General features: G+C 42.8%; 1 protein-coding gene across 2 annotated transcripts in view; it reads left to right on the plus strand.

The window, feature by feature from the left end:
- Positions 1-18,980, plus strand: part of LOC128688056 (uncharacterized) — an 84,053-nt gene that overhangs the window by 42,653 nt on the left and 22,420 nt on the right. For both annotated transcript variants that reach the window (XM_070083792.1, XM_070083791.1), the window contains 2 exons: positions 8,477-8,595; positions 12,074-12,246. In XM_070083792.1, the coding sequence (XP_069939893.1) occupies positions 8,477-8,595; positions 12,074-12,246 (292 nt within the window). The remainder of the gene's footprint in view (positions 1-8,476; positions 8,596-12,073; positions 12,247-18,980) is intronic.

Here is an 18,980-nt window from a genome sequence, read left to right on the forward strand (position 1 = left end):
GGCAACACCCCCCCCCCCACTCTTCATAGATCTAAACTTACTCTCTGTTCAGAACATCCACACTTACTACTGTGCAATCTATATCTACAGGACCTTAAATTCCAATATTAACCTTGACATAAAACGCTTTCTTGATAGTTGTGACAGGATCCACAGGCATAACACCAGACACAAACATCTCTATGACATTCCCCGTGTTCAATTAAACCTTTACAAAAATTCAATGTATTTCAAAGGACCTAAAATCTGGAACACCCTACCTGAAAACTCTAGAACTGCAGACACATTCATCACTTTCAAAACTACAGTTAGAAAACATCTTATCTCCCTGATCCACCCCGACAACTAACTACATGATAACCACCTGGTGGTTCACAATGACACTCACTCACCCACTGACTATAAACCCAGAAATACTAATCTTAAAATAATAAATCCTAACTAGTCATAAGTATGCCTATGATACTCCAATATAGACACTTTGTATTGTGCCAAAACAAAAGCATTCACATTGCTAAACTCACAAATTATGATGTAGTCACTTAGCCTTAATACCATAATCTGTAAGGATTTAATGTTAAGAATTAATCCAAGTCTGCTCGAGATGCCTAGTCATGCTAGGTGTCCTAGTGCCCCCCTCTGTAATTAGTATTTTATAACATGTAAACCACACAATACCCAAAACCTGTAAACCCCACATTGTAACCCTTATAGAGAATAAACTTGAACTGAATTGAATTGACACAAGGACTAATGTTGTTATTGGTTATGTGGATTCACATGCATTTACATGCACACGATGGTGGTAGTGATGGTTTTGAAGATAGTGATGGTGGTGATGGTATTGATGGTGGTGGTGGTGGTTGTGGTGGTGATGGTGGTGGTGGTGATGGTGGTGGTGGTGATGGTGGTGGTGAAGGTGAAGGTGGTGGTGATGAGGTATATTTACTGTGTACGCACATACATGCGTAAATATGTAAATATACATAAATTCACATTTACATATACGAACATACATTACATACACATCTAAATATTAATAAATGAATATACATGTAATCATTTGCACCTGCATAAATATGAATGGGCACGCACACGCTCTCGAGCATACATGCATACATATGCATGTATACATGTGTATGCAAACGCACTTGGAGGAAAATACACGCATACCCCGCTACGAACACACAAACATACATATATTGCAGTAAGATCACACTAATTAAGTGATATCACAATATGCAAAATAATCGGTGCATGTATACTTATGCATTCACAGATGTATACATAAGTATACATGACTGATATATACACAAGTAAACATCTGCACACAAAAATTGCATACATAAATACACATGCACTGTATACATATAGAAGTGCAGAACTGTACAGAAGTTCACACACTGACACATACACACACTGACATATACACACACTGACATATACACACACTGACACATACACACACTGACACATACACACTACTCTCAGTGTTAGTGGTATCTCATTAGTATTACGGATACACAGAAGTGAATTGTATTTCTGGGACATGTAAACAACTGACGTGCTCACACACACACACACGCGCGCACACACATACACACTCGGGGCCAGGAGCTGGGTCTCGACCCCGAAACCACAACTAGGTGAGTACACACAGCTGATCCTTGGAATTTGACTGCCTCCCCCACAGACCTCTTACCTTTTCCCTCCCTCGCGTTTCTCTCTCTCATAGCCTTCTTCCCTCCTTTCTCCCTCTCTCTTTCTCTCCCTCTCCCTCTCCCTCTCTTTCTCCCTCTCTCTACCCTTTCTCTCCCCCCTCACATTTCTCTCCCTCCCCCTTGGTCTTATCCCTCACCCCCATACTCTCTCCTCTCTCTCCCTCTTTCTACCCTTTCTCTCTCCTCTCTCTCCCTCTTTCTACCCTCTCTCTCTCTCCCCCACACCCTCTCCCTCCTCTAGCCTTCTGTCTGTGGTAATAAAAAGTAAAAAAAAAAAAAAAAAAAAAAAAAAAAATGGGTGGCCTTAGAGGACGGAAACCCAGAGATCTGGTGGACGAACCAGGGAGGAAAGACTGAGAGCTAGAGCTCCAAAAAAGGGAGGAAGAGTGGGGAAGGAAGATAGTAGAGCTTGGTAAGAAAATGGAGGAGCGGATAGCTGAAGAGTGCAGGAAGTGGGAAGTACAGGTCTTAGCAGCAGAAGCTAGGATACAGTGCTTAGAAGAGAAACTGCAAAGCCTGAAACAGATTAGAGAGACAAATGACAATTCAGGTGTGACATCAGGAAATTCAAAGTCAGGCGCAGACAAGGGGATGGTAAGCAACAACGGAGACATGCCGAACATGAAGGCCCTATCAGACCCACGTGGGGCCAGGGAAAAGACGACGAGCACACTAAGATCAAACGACAGGTCCGAAGACAATGAAGGTATGCTATATGCAGAGATTCTAACAGCCAACTGCAGTAGCAAGGGACAGCTGGTCAGGAAAGACAGTCCACTGAGAATAGAAGTTTCAGATATGACAGGGACTGAAGGCAAGAACATGTCAATGGAAGGAAATAAAATGCCTCAGAGGACGCAGATGGAGACTCAGTGGGAGGAGGAAAGGGCGAGGTCAGTTTTTGTGTACGGGCTCCAAGAAGCCAAGGGGGCCAACTTTGAAGAAATAAAACAGGAGGAGAAAAAAATGATTGAAGGCATCATGAAAACAATAGGGGAGGGCAATATGACCCAGGTGACAAATTTTCAGAGAATTGGGTGGTTTGCGAGTGGAAGGATACGGCCTGTCAGAGTAACTTTCAAGGAAGAATCAGTTCGAACCAGGATTCTGCAAGAGAAAGCAAGACTGAGGGACAAAGAGGGGTACCAGAGAGTATACCTCGACCGCGACAGAACACAAGAAGAAAGGACTACACTGAAAGAGAGGGTACAGAGACGCAAGGAGGAACGAGAAGCAATTAAAATGAGCAGGACCCAGACACAGGAGGAAGGGCAAACACACCCCACAGAATCTCCCACCAAAAGACTCCACCCGCGACATTCCCAACGCAACTGAGCAACCTATACTACAACCCACTCACTGTTCCCTCTGCCACCAATCCCCATATCACAAACCTCACCCCAACAGCTGTCCCTTATGGGCATTCTGACCCCACCCCCATCAACACAAACCCCACCTACACCACAGCCCCATATAGGCCCCCACCAAGGCTCTCGCTCCCCCAACCCCAATATTCTTGCATGACCACAATGATAGAAAAGAAACTAAAGGTTTGGTACACAAACGCGGATGGAATAATGAATAAACATGAGGAGTGGAATGAAAGAATCAGTGAAAAATCCCCAGACATCATAGCAGTCACAGAAACAAAACTCGCTGAGACAATAACAGACACAATCTTCCCAACAGGATATCAGATCCTGAGGAAAGATAGAAGGAGTAGAGGGGGAGGAGGGGTTGCACTGCTCATAAAACACCGATGGGGATTTGAGGAAATGGAAGGCATGGACATGATTGGAGAAAGAGACTACATTGTAGGTACAATTCAGTCCGGAGAACATAAAGTAGTCATTGGAGTGATGTATAACCCACCACAGAACTGCAAGAGGCCAAGAGAGGAGTACGAAGAAAACAACAGGGTGATGGTGGACACACTGGCTGAGGTGGCAAGAAGAGCTCACTCGAGCAGCGCAAAGTTACTGGTAATGGGCGATTTCAACCACAGGGAGATCGACTGGGAAAACCTGGAGCCACATGGGGGTCCCGAAACATGGAGAGCCAAGATGATGGATGTGGTACTTGGAAACCTCATGCATCAACATGTCAGGGACACAACCAGAGAGAGAGGGGAGGATGAGCCAGCAAGACTGGATCTTGTGTTCACCCTGAGCAGTTCAGACATTGAGGACATCACTTATGAGAGGCCCCTTGGAGCTAGCGATCATGTGGTTCTGAGTTTTGACTATATAGTAGAGTTACAAGTGGAGAAGGTAACAGGAACTGAAGGGGACAGGCCAAACTATAAAAGGGGGGACTACACAGGTATGAGAAACTTCCTGCAGGAGGTTCAGTGGGACAGAGAAATGGTAGGAAAATCAGTAAACGAGATGATGGAATATGTGGCAACAAAGTGCAAGGAGGCAGAGGAAAGTTTTGTTCCCAAGGGAAACGGAAATAATAGGAAGACCAAAACGAGTCCTTGGTTTACCCGAAGGTGTAGGAAGACAAAAACTAAGTGCAACAGAGAATGGAAAAGGTACAGGAGGCATAGGACCCAGGAAAACAAGGAGATTAGTAGAAGAGCCAGAAACGAGTATGCACAGATAAGGAGGGAGGCCCAGCGACAGTATGAAAACGACATAGCATCGAAAGTCAAATCTGACCCGAAACTGCTGTATAGCCACATTAGGAGGAAGACAACAGTCAAGGACCAGGTGATAAGGCTGAGGAAAGAAGGTGGAGAACTCACAAGAAACGATCAAGAGGTATGTGAGGAGCTAAACACGAGATTTAAGGAAGTATTTACAGTAGAGACAGGAAGGACTCTGGGGGGACAGACCAGACGGGGACACCAGCAAGGAATACACCAACAAGTGTTGGACGACATACATACAGATGAGGAGGAGGTGAAGAAACTGCTAAGGGACATCGATACCTCAAAGGCAATGGGACCAGACAACATCTCCCCGTGGGTCCTTAGAGAGGGAGCAGATATGTTGTGCATGCCACTTACCACAATCTTCAACACATCCCTGGAAACTGGGCAACTACCTGAGGTATGGAAGACGGCAAATGTAGTTCCCATTTTTAAAAAAGGAGACAGAAAAGAGGCACTAAACTATAGACCTGTGTCATTGACGTGTATAGTATGCAAAATTATGGAGAAGATTATCAGGAGGAGAGTGGTGGAGCACCTGGAACGGAACAGGAGTATAAATGCCAACCAGCACGGATTCACGGAAGGCAAATCCTGTGTCACAAACCTTCTGGAGTTTTATGATAAAATAACAGAAGTAAGACAAGAGAGAGAGGGGTGGGTTGATTGCATCTTCTTGGACTGCAAGAAGGTCTTTGACACAGTTCCTCACAAGAGATTAGTGCAGAAGCTAGAGCATCAGGCGCATATAACAGGAAGGGCACTGCAATGGATCAGAGAATACCTGACAGGGAGGCAACAACGAGTCATGGTATGTAATGATGTATCACAATGGGCACCTGTGACGAGCGGGGTCCCACAGGGGTCGGTCCTAGGACCAGTGCTATTTTTGGTATATGTGAACGACATGACGGAAGGGTTAGACTCAGAAGTGTCCCTGTTTGCAGATGATGTGAAGTTAATGAGGAGAATTAAATCTGATGAGGACCAGGCAGGACTTCAAAGAGACCTGGACAGACTGGACACCTGGTCCAGCAAATGGCTTCTCGAATTTAATCCTGCCAAATGCAAAGTCATGAAGATGGGGGAGGGGCACAGAAGACCACAGACAGAGTATAGGCTAGGTGGCCAAAGACTGCAAACCTCACTCAAGGAGAAAGATCTTGGGGTGAGTATAACACCGAGCATGTCTCCGGAAGCACACATCAATCAGATAACTGCTGCAGCATATGGGCGCCTGGCAAACCTGAGAACAGCATTCCGATACCTTAGTAAGGAATCATTCAAGACACTGTACACCGTGTATGTCAGGCCCATACTGGAGTATGCAGCACCTGTTTGGAACCCGCACTTGATAAAGCACGTCAAGAAACTAGAGAAAGTACAAAGGTTTGCGACAAGGTTAGTTCCGGAGCTAAGGGGAATGTCCTATGAGGAAAGATTAAGGGAAATCGGCCTGACCACACTGGAGGACATGAGGGTCAGGGGAGACATGATAACGACATATAAAATACTGCGTGGAATAGACAAGGTGGACAAAGACAGGATGTTCCAGGGAGGGGACACAGAAACAAGAGGCCACAATTGGAAGTTGAAGACACAAATGAGTCAGAGAGATAGTAGGAAGTATTTCTTCAGTCATAGAGTTGTAAGGCAGTGGAATAGCCTAGAAAATGACGTAGTGGAGGCAGGAACCATACACAGTTTTAAGACGAGGTTTGATAAAGCTCATGGAGCGGGGAGAGAGAGGGCCTAGTAGCAACCGGTGAAGAGGCGGGGCCAGGAGCTAGGACTCGACCCCTGCAACCACAAATAGGTGAGTACAAATAGGTGAGTACACTGACACATACACACACTGACACATACACACTCTGGTACTTTTTATATTACTACACTGGAATTTTATGACCACCTGCCGATATTCCTTTCGCTTGCATTGAAGTAGAGGAGGCTGGGCTTGGGAAATACGGGGATGCCTTTCCTGGATCGCACAGCGACCGAAATGCATGTGGTTCTTTCAATGATAACTTTTCCATACACTTTACCCAGTATACAAAATAGTCTTATTTCCCTATAAGTCTTGCACTTTTTATTTTGATTCCCCTTTCTCCTATACAAAGGAACTATGCACGCGCTATGCCAGTCCCTAGATAAATTCCTCCCCTCAAGGAAGGCTCCTTGACGCTGGTGAGGGGCTCTTGATCTAGGGAATTGGATCTGTGCTCCAGTTGGATCTGTGCTCCAGTTCCCTGAATTAAGCCTGAATGCCTTCCATCCCCCCATAGGCGCTGTATAATCCTACGGGTTTAGTGCTTCCCCCTTGATTATAATAATAATAATAATAATAGATAAATTCCTCTGATTTCATGAATACATCGAGCAAATGCATCAATAACTCCAAAATTATATCCCTAATTGTGCATAACATTTCTGTCTTGTTATGCGCAGTTATGTCTTCTGTCTTTTACACACCTTCCCAAATTCGTTCACTAACCTTTGCAACTTCTCTTCCGAATCTCCTAAAAAACAGTATCATCAGCAAAAAGTAACAATAACAACTCCCATTTTGTATTAGATTCTGCATATTTTAATCCCACACTTCCTTCCAACACCCTAGCATTCACTTCCTTTGCAACCCCATCTATAAATTTGTTAAACAACCCTGGTAACATGTTTGTACGATTGTATGGTCCAGTGGTTAAGAGCGTTGTGAATTTTCGCTCTCTTCCCACGAGGCAGGCTAAAACAACAGGGGTTCGACCCCCCGGCTAGCCGCAGTTTGTTATTGATTTAAATACCACTTGTTCGTGGTTACAATAATATATGTACTGCTTGTGGAGGTTAATACAGCAAACGGGAAGTAGAATGAAATTAGCTCCGAGGCAACCAAACAATTGCAAGTCCTCGCAAAATGAAGCAAGCCTAGTTCGCTAGGCTCATGTTGTTTGTAGGATTATATGTTCCAGTGGTTTAGAATGTCGTGAATTTTCGCTCTTCTCACGAGGCGGACTAAAACAACATGGGTTCGATCCTCCAGCTAGCCGCTTATTCGTGGTTACAATAATATATATATATATATGTCGTGCCGAATATGTAAAACTGGTCAATTAGCAAGAACTCATTTAAAATTAAGTCTTTTCTGAAATTTTCTCTTATACTTTTAAAGATATATTTTTTTCATTAATGTTAATGTAAAAAATTTTAATTTTGCACCAAAAGAATCTTAGAAAACTTACCTAACCTTATTATAACAACAGCAATTTATTTTAGCCTAACTCAACTAAATATATTTTAGATTTGTTTACAATAATTTAATGCTAAACAAACACAATCAAATATATTTTTTTCGTTAGGTTCAGAATGATTTTGGCTAAATTATTACATATACAAATTTTCACTTGTCCTATATGGCAAGATGAGCGTTGCTATTTAAGCCAAGATCGCAAGTTCTGCCTATTCGGCACGACATATATATATATATATATATATATATATATATATATATATATATAATAGGTAGTAGGTTGGTAGACAGCAACCGCCCAGGGAGGTACTACCGTCCTGCCAAGTGAGTGTAAAACAAAAGCCTGTAATTGTTTTACATGATGGTAGGATTGCTGGTGTCTTTTGTCTGTCTCATAAATATGCAAGATTACAGGTAAGTCTTGCTACTTCTACTTACACTTAGGTCACACTACACATACGTGTACAAGCATATATATACACACCCCTCTGGGTTTTCTTCTATTTTCTTTCTAATTCTTGTTCTTGTTTATTTCCTCTTATCTCCATGGGGAAGTGGAACAGAATTCTTCCTCTGTAAGCCATGCGTGTCGTAAGAGGCGACTAAAATGCCGGGAGCAAGGGGCTAGTAACCCCTTCTCCTGTATATATTACTAAATTTAAAAGGAGAAACTTCAGTTTATTCTTTTGGGCCACCCCACCTCAGTGGGATACGGCTGGTACGTTGAAAGAAGAAGATATATATATATATATATATATATATATATATATATATATATATATATATATATATATATATATATATATATATATACATATATATATGATTACTGAGGACAAGTGTGTTTTTGCACAGGTAACAAGGCTCACCCCAGCAGTGGCACCCCAGTTCTGTCACCAGCTGACCCCCGCCTAGAACACCGCCTTCCAAACCTCGACCCAAGGATTCATTTTGCCCTCAACTGTGGTGCCAAGGTCAGTTCTGCTGCTGTGGTCATCCAACATTTGACTAGTTATAACTGTATGTTTATTTCGTTTTTTAAAACCATTATTGATTGGTGAAATGCCTATGATTTTAAACTGATGGAAGATAGAGGTATGGGTGTGTGTGGGAAACAAGCAGGTTGCAACACTAGGGTTGGAAACAGTAAATGTATAAAAGGCATTCAGCATGAAGTTATAAATAAAGACAATAGAACAGGTCAGCAAACAAAGGGGGACAGCAGAGGGCAGCAAGGGACTAGCTCCCTTAAGGTTTACTATACTAATAGCAGGAGTGTTAGAAATAAGATAGATGAGCTAAGATTAATTGCAAGTGCAGGAAACATAGATATTATTGCTATAACAGAGACCTGGCTCAATCTGAAAGATAGAGAGATGCCCTCTGAATGTCACATACAAGGCTATAAATTATTCCACACTGACAGGGTCAACAGGAAAGGTGGTGGAGTAGCGATGTATGTCAGAGACAATTTAAATTGTTGTGTTAGACAAGATATTAAATTAGAAGCGTCAGCCACTGAATCTGTTTGGTTACAGCTTCTCGAGGGCCGAGAAAAACTAATTTTGGGTGTGATTTACAGGGCCCCAAATCTTGATAGGGAGTGCAGTAAACTTCTATGGGACGAAATTCGTAAGGCATCTACATACGAAAATGTTGTGCTAATGGGAGATTTCAACTATAGACAGATTGACTGGAGCAATTTGACAGGAAATTTAGAGTCAGGTGACTTTCTTGATACGATCCAGGATTGTTTTTTAAAACAGTTTGTGACAGAGCCAACTAGGGGAAATAACCTCCTTGACTTGGTTCTTGCCGGTAGGGAAACACTAATTAATAATCTTGAGGTTAATGATGAGCTTGGGGAGAGTGATCACAAATCACTCAGTTTTAATATATCATGGAATTCCCCTAATAATGGCAATCAAGTCTCCGTCCCTGACTTTCGCTTGGCTGATTTCATAGGACTGAAAAATTACTTAGGTGGGCTGAACTGGAATGACCTGACTAAGGGTCAGGTAGGTGGTGATGGTTGCCGATATGATGCTTTCCAGGGCATAGTTCTAGCTGCTCAGTCAAATTATGTTCCAAATAGGGAAATCAGATCAAACAAAAATGATCCTAAATGGATGAACAATAGATTAAAATATCTGATTGGTCAAAAGAGAGGCATATATAGGCGAATCAAAAGAGGAGAGGGGCAATTAAGAAATCGATATATTCAGTTAAAGAGAGAAATAAAAAAGGGAATTAGAAAAGCAAAAAGAGATTATGAGGTTAAAGTTGCAAAAGAATCGAAGACTAACCCAAAAGGATTCTTTCAGGTATACAGAAGTAAGATCAGGGACAAGATAGGCCCACTCAAAAGTTCCTCGGGTCAGCTCACTGACAGTGATAAGGAAATGTGTAGAATTTTTAACACATACTTCCTCTCAGTTTTTACACAGGAGGATACCAGCGATATTCCAGTAATGATAAATTATGTAGAACAGGACGATAATAAACTGTGCACTATTAGGGTCACAAGTGACATGGTCCTTAGGCAAATAGATAAATTAAAACCTAACAAATCCCCAGGCCCTGATGAACTGTATGCAAGGGTTCTAAAGGAATGTAAAGAGGAGCTTAGCACACCTTTGGCTAATCTTTTCAACATATCACTACAAACTGGCATGGTGCCAGATAAGTGGAAAATGGCAAATGTGATACCTATTTTCAAAACAGGTGACAGGTCCTTAGCTTCGAACTATAGACCAATAAGCCTAACCTCCATAGTGGGAAAATTTATGGAATCAATAATTGCCGAGGCAGTTCGTAGCCATCTTGAAAAGCATAAATTAATCAACGAATCTCAGCATGGTTTTACAAAGGGGCGTTCCTGCCTTACGAATTTATTAACTTTTTTCACTAAGGTATTTGAGGAGGTAGATCATGGTAATGAATATGATATTGTGTATATGGACTTCAGTAAGGCTTTTGACAGGGTCCCACATCAGAGACTATTGAGGAAAATTAAAGCACATGGAATAGGAGGAGAAATTTTTTCCTGGATAGAGGCATGGTTGACAAATAGGCAGCAGAGAGTTTGCATAAATGGGGAGAAATCAGAGTGGGGAAGCGTCACGAGCGGTGTTCCACAGGGGTCAGTGTTGGGCCCCCTGCTGTTCACAATCTACATAAACGACATAGATGAGGGCATAAAGAGCGACATCGGCAAGTTTGCCGATGACACCAAAATAGGTCGTCGAATTCATTCTGACGAGGACATTCGAGCACTCCAGGAAGATTTGAATAGACTGATGCAGTGGTCGGAGAAGTGGCAGATGCAGTTTAATATAGACAAATGCAAAGTTCTAAATGTTGGACAGGACAATAACCATGCCACATATAAACTAAATAATGTAGATCTTAATATTACGGATTGCGAAAAAGATTTAGGAGTTCTGGTTAGCAGTAATCTGAAACCAAGACAACAGTGCATAAGTGTTCGCAATAAAGCTAATAGAATCCTTGGCTTCATATCAAGAAGCATAAATAATAGGAGTCCTCAGGTTGTTCTTCAACTCTATACATCCTTGGTTAGGCCTCATTTAGATTATGCTGCACAGTTTTGGTCACCGTATTACAGAATGGATATAAATTCTCTGGAAAATGTACAAAGGAGGATGACAAAGATGATCCCATGTATCAGAAACCTTCCCTATGAGGATAGACTAAGGGCCCTGAAACTGCACTCTCTAGAAAGACGTAGAATTAGGGGGGATATGATTGAGGTGTATAAATGGAAGACAGGAATAAATAAAGGGGATGTAAATAGTGTGCTGAAAATATCTAGCCTAGACAGGACTCGCAGCAATGGTTTTAAGTTGGAAAAATTCAGATTCAGGAAGGATATAGGAAAGTACTGGTTTGGTAATAGAGTTGTGGATGAGTGGAACAAACTCCCAAGTACCGTTATAGAGGCCAGAACGTTGTGTAGCTTTAAAAATAGGTTGGATAAATACATGAGTAGATGTGGGTGGGTGTGAGTTAGACCTGATAGCTTGTGCTAACAGGTCGGTTGCCGTGTTCCTCCCTTAAGTCAATGTGACCTGACCTGACTAGGTTGGGTGCATTGGCTTAAGCCGGTAGGAGACTTGGACCTGCCTCGCATGGGCCAGTAGGCCTGCTGCAGTGTTCCTTCGTTCTTATGTTCTTATGTTCTTATGACAAAATATTATATATAGCTTTACAGTAGAAATAAAGTTGTTCTAAATATTTGAAAACCCCTGCATCCCAGTGTGGCTCTTTCTCATGTATTGATGCTCGGAAGTGCTGTACCCGGTAGTTTATGATTCCTATTGGTATTTCGAGTAGAACTGTGTCGTGCCTTCTGTGCTCAACTATCATAAAAATTCTTGCAGTGGTTGTTGCACTTACTACCTCTTCTTGTATCCCATTGTTTGCCAACAGACTTGTCCAGTTGTGCGTGTTTACAGCGAAAGTAACCTGGAGGCAGCGCTGGAGACAGCCACCAATTCTTACCTGTTGCAGGAGGTGCAGGTGACGGAGGGGGTCCTCAAGCTGCCTCAGATACTAGAGTGGTACCAGCAAGATTTTGCCGACGACCAAGAAGGAATGCTCAGGTCTGTATTCTATTCATCTGGTGCTAAAGTAGCCTGAAAGGTATTTCTGTACTTCTTTTATATGCATTATTTCAGTGTTGTTTCTTCATGGTCTTAGAATAAGTAATCAATCTATTCTTTAGAGGTTGGATAGGCAAGTGTCTATAATCTTCTATAAAAAAAAGTCTTGATTATTGTGGCATGCAAAGCGTATGTTACAATATATTCAGCGTATGTTCACACTCCCATATAGGCTGCCTCCCAACCAGCGAACCAGGTGCTAAGGATTTAACGATATTAAGGGTACCCATCGTTAAATCAGTACCTTGGTTCATTGTCCAATCATAAGTGAGCCGGCCAAATGCTGAGGTAACGTGGTTCACTCAGTCAGCATTTGCCAGACTTGCTCTAGCTGGTTGAAGTACGGTGCTCTGTCTCTGACTTCTGTCTTTGCCCTTTATCACCGTGTGGTACACTTATATTCAGGTCCTGTACATAAGTGTACATAATTATGCATACATATTTATATCTGGTGAAGGAAATACAAGTTAAATATTACTGCTGAATTTGTTTTGCTCCAAACCCATTACGACCAGGTCACAGGCCATTCTTAACTGTGTTCATAATAATTATATAAAATAAAAACTGGGGAACCTAAAATAAAATATTAACCATAACTATCAATAAAATATTAATCGAAATTTTTGTTATGAAGTGTAATACACAAGGGATAAAGCGAGTACGGGAACACAATTAGGAATTTGGGGATTAATTAGGATTTAAGCCTCTCAGATACAGAAAGTAATGAAGGCTGCATGTGAATTATTGACCACCAGCCAAGGCAGTTTTAATAGCAAATATGGGCTCACAGGAGATTGAAATAAATTTTAGGAGTATATGCAGTATATTGAGATACATATCACTATGCGCTATTGCTATAGTGTACACACATCAGTATAGTTAGAAAATATTGTAGGACGTAACACAGGACAACACAGTGTTGTGGTGCACTGGCGGAGTGAAGGCTCTCACCATAGTAGGGGTTGCTGATATGTTGTTCCTACCAGTTGTCTCAATGACTCGTGCGTCTGGCAGCCAGTTTCACTCACAGACCCAAGTTGTTCCCCCCTAGGGGGTATTATGTCAGCATATTTCATTCACTGATTGCTGACAAAACTTACATGTGTGGACTCAAAAGTCTGCACCTCACTGAAGGGGGCTGATACTCCCCTCCCCAAGAAAATTTCTCCACAACTACCACCCATCCCCCACAACCATTACCCCCACCCCACTGCCTTTCCCCCCACAACCATTACCCTCACCCCACCACCCTTCACCCCAACCACCATCACCCCAACAACCATCACCCCAACACCTCACCCCAACCACCATCACCCCAAGAACCATCAACACCACCCCCACTCCAACAACCTTCATCCCCCACCCCAACCGCCATCAAAACCACCCCCACCCCAACCACCATCAACACCACCCCATCTCAATCCCACCCACCACTACATCCATCACACCCGTTACACCCACCACCATTATTATGTACACAGGTGCAGATATGGCCTGCACACCCTGCCGTAATGTGATAACCACTTATGAACGAGCAAAAATACAGCAGAAAATAAATTAATATATTTCCTTCAACAAAAATAAGCTGGTATTTACAACACATACAACCTATGTACAGTATTTACAGCTATGTACAATGAGGCAAATGCAAGCATAAGACAGGGAAGGCAATTCTGCCAAAGTTGTTTCACGAGTGTACCATATCGCTTCACAGCTTTGGCAGGATTCCTTGTGATTGGCTGGTTGAACCAAGGTACTGGTAAAACGATAAGGGCCCTGATTGTTAAACCCTTAGCAGCTGGTTCACAGGTTGGGAGGCAAGCCTATATGGGTATACCTGGAGTATACCTAGAGAGAATTTCAGGGGTCAACGCCCCCGCTGCCCGTTCTGTGACCAGGCTTCACAGTGGATCAGGGTCTAGTCAACCAGGCTGTTACTACTGGCCACATGCAAGCAAACGTACGAACTATAGCTTAGCTGGTCAGGTACTTTACGTGCTTATCCAGTTCCTTTTTGAAGACTGCCAGGGGTCTATTGGTAATCCTCTTTATATGTGCTGGTAGGCATTTGAGCAGTCTTGGGCTCCTGACACTTACTGTGTTCTCTATTAGTGTACTTGTGGTGCTCCTGCATTTCATTGGGGATGTTGCATCACTTGCCGAGTTTGCTTTCGTAGGGAGTGATTTATAGTGTGCAGATTTGGGACTAGGCCGTCTATGGTTTTCCAAGTGTATATTATCATGTACCTTTTTCGCCTGCATTCCAGGGAGTACAAATCAAGGAACTTCAAGTAATTTAGGTGCTTTATCATATTTATATGTGCCGTGAAAGTTCTCTGTACATTCAACAAGTCTGCAGTTTCTCTTGCCTTGAAAGGGGCAGTTAATGTACAGCAGTATTCCAGCCTAGAGAGAAGTGACTTGAAAAGAATCATAATGGGACTGACATCCCTAGTTTTAAAGGTTCTCATTATCCGTCCTATCATTTTCCTAGCAGATGTGGTAGATACATTGTTGTGGTCTTTGAAAGTGAGACGTTCTTGACATTATCACTCCTAGGTCCTTCACATTAGTTGTCCACTCTATTGTGTGGAAGGAATTTGTTATATACTCCGATTCAATTTTAATTTCCTCGAGTTTTTCCATATCGGAGTAATTGAAATTTGTCTTCAATGAACTTCATATTGTTTTCTGTGACTCATTTAAAGACATGATTGATGTCCGCTTTGAGACTTGCGGTGTCTTTGATAAGTGACACAGCCATACAAATTCAGGTATCATGGGCAAAGGATGACACTGTACTTTGGCTTACATCTCAGTCTATTATGCCAATGTCGCAAACCAAACGATACAGGATGCAAAACAAACACGGGGTGTGTAGAATGATAGCTCTAGGCCTTTTGTGTTGAAATCAACACATCAGGAGCTTGCAAAGTTGCAGAAAAAAAGGAGGATGTCCGAGCTAATACGATCCCAGAGGATGTATTCACTGGAGTGAGGGAGAGAAAGAGAGAGAGAGAGAGAGAGAGAGAGAGAGAGAGAGAGAGAGAGAGAGAGAGAGAGAGAGAGAGAGAGAAGGGAACAGGAAATGCCCCTAGGCAAACCAGTACCCATAGCCAGAAAGGTTGAATATTATAGCATTAGAAAAAAATCCCACAAGCGCCGATACTGTTACAGCCTAAACGAAAGTAACGTGGTAATTTTCAAAAATTCCGTCGGACTCCGCTATATCAGTAATTTTGGTCTGGCCGACATGCCCCAGCATGATACTGGCTTCCTTTGTACTTAGAAAACGAAAATTGTAACTACACATTGTAACCTTTACAAAGAAATATAATCTTTATTCTTTACTTAATTATATGACCAGTGATAAGAACATAAGGAAGAAGGAACCCTGCAGCAGGCCTACTGGCCCATGCAAGGCAGGTCCAAGTCCCCCACGGGCCCAAGCTAATGATCCAACCTAGGCCAGGTCAGGTCACATTCACGTAAGGAAGGAGCGCGGCATCTGACCTAGTAGTACAAGCTAGTCAGGTCCAACTCACACCCACCCACACCTCCTAATTTCCAAACTACGCATTGAGTTGTAATCACACCACACATTGCCCTCAGACACGACGTCTCTACTGCCTCCAGCCTTCTCCTTGTTGAAACATTCACCACCCATGTTTCACACCCATATATATATATATATATATATATATATATATATATATATATATATATATATATATATATATATATATATATATATATATGTGTGTGTGTGTGTGTGTGTGTGTGTGTGTGTGTGTGTGTGTGTCGTGCCGAATAAGCAGAACTTGCGATCTTGGCTTAAATAGTTAGTTTAATATGTTTATTATGCACCCCATACCCATCCTGTGGGCGAGATTACAGAGGTACATAATTGGTCCAGGGACTGGACTCCAAAGTTTTGATAGCTGAGCAAGTTACAGAGGTAATGAACTCACAATTTACAAAGGTAATGAACTCCAGGTAAGTCTGGTCACAATCATGACAAGTTACAAAGGTATTTACAGATTACAGAGGTACGTAATGGGTCCAGGGACTGGGCCCCCAAAGTTTTGATAGCTGAACTAGGTACAAAGGTAATGAGCTCACAAGTTACAAAGGTAATGAATTCTGTAGAATGGTTACTTACGTTTATACTTTGGCTACAATCATGAACAAATTATAGAGTAATGAGCAATTCACACTTCCACACCCGGTCACAACTGTAATGAGTTATTGGTGCAAATATTGATTGTTGAGTCACACACACCACACACACACACACTCACACACACACACACACTCCATCCCCTCTCTTTCCTCCTTTCGCCTTTGTACCATCTGAGAGAGATGGTACAAAGGCGAAAGGAGGAAAGAGGGGATGGAGAAGACAGACAGGAGATCCCAGACCCAGGAAGAAGATCTAATACAGCCTCCCTCACAACTTTCTATAGAAGCCTCCCAACCAGGTCAACCCCAGTGCAACCAAACACTCTAAATCAAAACACCCATGCCACATCCAATGCCCCCACCCACTACATTACAAACTTCACCCCCACAGCAACAACCCATAGTTCCTTACCAGGTCTCCCACTTCCCCAACCCCAATATACTTCCCAGACCACAGTCTTAGAAAAGAAGTTGAAGGTGTGGTATACAAATGCAGATGGAATAACAAACAAGTATGAGGAGTGGCACGAAAGAATCAAAGAGACATCCCCAGACATAATAGCACTCACAGAAACAAAACTCACCAGAATAATAACAGATTCAATCTTTCCATCCGGATATCAAATCTTCAGGAAAGACAGAGGGAGGAGAGGGGGAGGAGGAGTTGCACTGCTCATTAAAAACCAGTGGGGTTTTGAGAAAATGGAAGGAATGGATGGCATGGGCGAAAGGGACTACTTAGTAGGAACAATCCAGTCTGAGGGACATAAGGTGATAATTGCAGTAATGTACAACCCACCACAGAACTGCAGGAGGCCAAGAGAAGAATACGATGAGAGCAACAGAGCAATGATCAACACACTAGCCGAGGTGGCCAGGAGAGCACACATGGGGGGAGCAAAGTTACTAGTTATGGGTGATTTCAATCACAAGGAGATTGACTGGGAAAACCTGGAGCCCCATGGGGGTCCCAAAACATGGAGAGCCAAGATGATGGATGTGGTACTGGAGAACCTCATGCATCAACATGTTAGAGACACTACCAGAGAGAGAGGAGAGGATGAACCAGCAAGGTTGGACCTTGTATTCACCATGAGTAGTTCGGACATCGAGGGTATCATGTATGAAAGGCCCCTGGGAGCTAGTGATCATGTGGTTCTGTGCTTCAACTACATAGTTGAGCTCCAAGTGGAGAGAGTAGCAGGAATAGGCTGGGAAAAACCAAACTACAAAAGGGGGAACTACTCAGGCATGAGGAACTTCCTGCAAGACATTCAGTGGGAGAGGGAACTGACAGGAAAACCAGTACAAGAAATGATGGACTATGTAGCAACAAAATGCAAGGAGGCAGAGGAGAGGTTTGTTCCCAAGGGAAACAGAAATAATGGGAAGAACAGAACGAGTCCTTGGTTCACCCAAAGGTGTAGGGAGGCAAAAACTAGGTGTACTAGAGAATGGAAAAGGTACAGAAGACAGAGAACTCAGGAAAATAAAGAAATCAGCCGAAGAGCCAGAAACGAATATGCACAGATAAGAAGGGAGGCTCAGAGACAATATGAAAATGACATAGCATCAAAAGCAAAGACTGACCCGAAGCTGTTGTACAGCCACATCAGGAGGAAAACAACAGTCAAGGACCAGGTAATCAGACTGAGGAAGGGTGATGGGGAATTCACAAGAAACGACCGAGAGGTATGTCAGGAGCTCAACACAAGATTTAAAGAGGTATTTACAGTGGAAACCAGTAGGACTCCAAGAAATCAGAACAGGGGGGGCACACCAGCAAGTGCTGGATGAGGTACATATAACCAAGGAGGAGGTGAAGAAGCTGCTATGCGAACTTGACACCTCAAAGGCGGTGGGACCAGACAACATCTCTCCATGGGTCCTTAAAGAGGGAGCAGAGATATTGTGTGAGCCATTAACAAAGATCTTCAACACATCATTTGAAACTGGGCAACTCCCTGAGGTATGGAAAATGGCAAATGTAGTCCCAATTTTTAAAAAGGGAGACAGACATGAGGCACTAAACTACAGACCTGTATCTCTAACGTGTATAGTATGCAAGGTCATGGAGAAGATCATCAGGAGGAGAGTGGTGGGGCACCTGGAAAGAAACAAGTGTATAATTGACAACCAGCACGGTTTCAGGGAAGGAAAATCCTGTGTCACAAACCTACTAGAGTTTTATGACAAGGTGACAGAAGTAAGACAAGAGAGAGAGGGGTGGATCGACTGCGTATTTTTGGACTGCAAGAAGGCTTTCGACACAGTTCCTCACAAGAGGTTACTGCAAAAGCTAGAGGACCAGGCACACATAACAGGAAAGGCACTGCAATGGATCAGAGAATATCTGACAGGGAGGAAACAACGAGTCATGGTACGCGACGAGGTGTCAGAGTGGGCGCCTGTGACAAGCGGGGTTCCACAGGGGTCAGTCCTAGGACCTGTGCTGTTCTTGGTATACGTGAACGACATAACGGAAGGGATAG

Source organism: Cherax quadricarinatus, chromosome 10 (assembly GCF_038502225.1).
Source record: "Cherax quadricarinatus isolate ZL_2023a chromosome 10, ASM3850222v1, whole genome shotgun sequence".
In the NCBI taxonomy this organism is placed as follows: Eukaryota; Metazoa; Arthropoda; class Malacostraca; order Decapoda; family Parastacidae; genus Cherax; species Cherax quadricarinatus.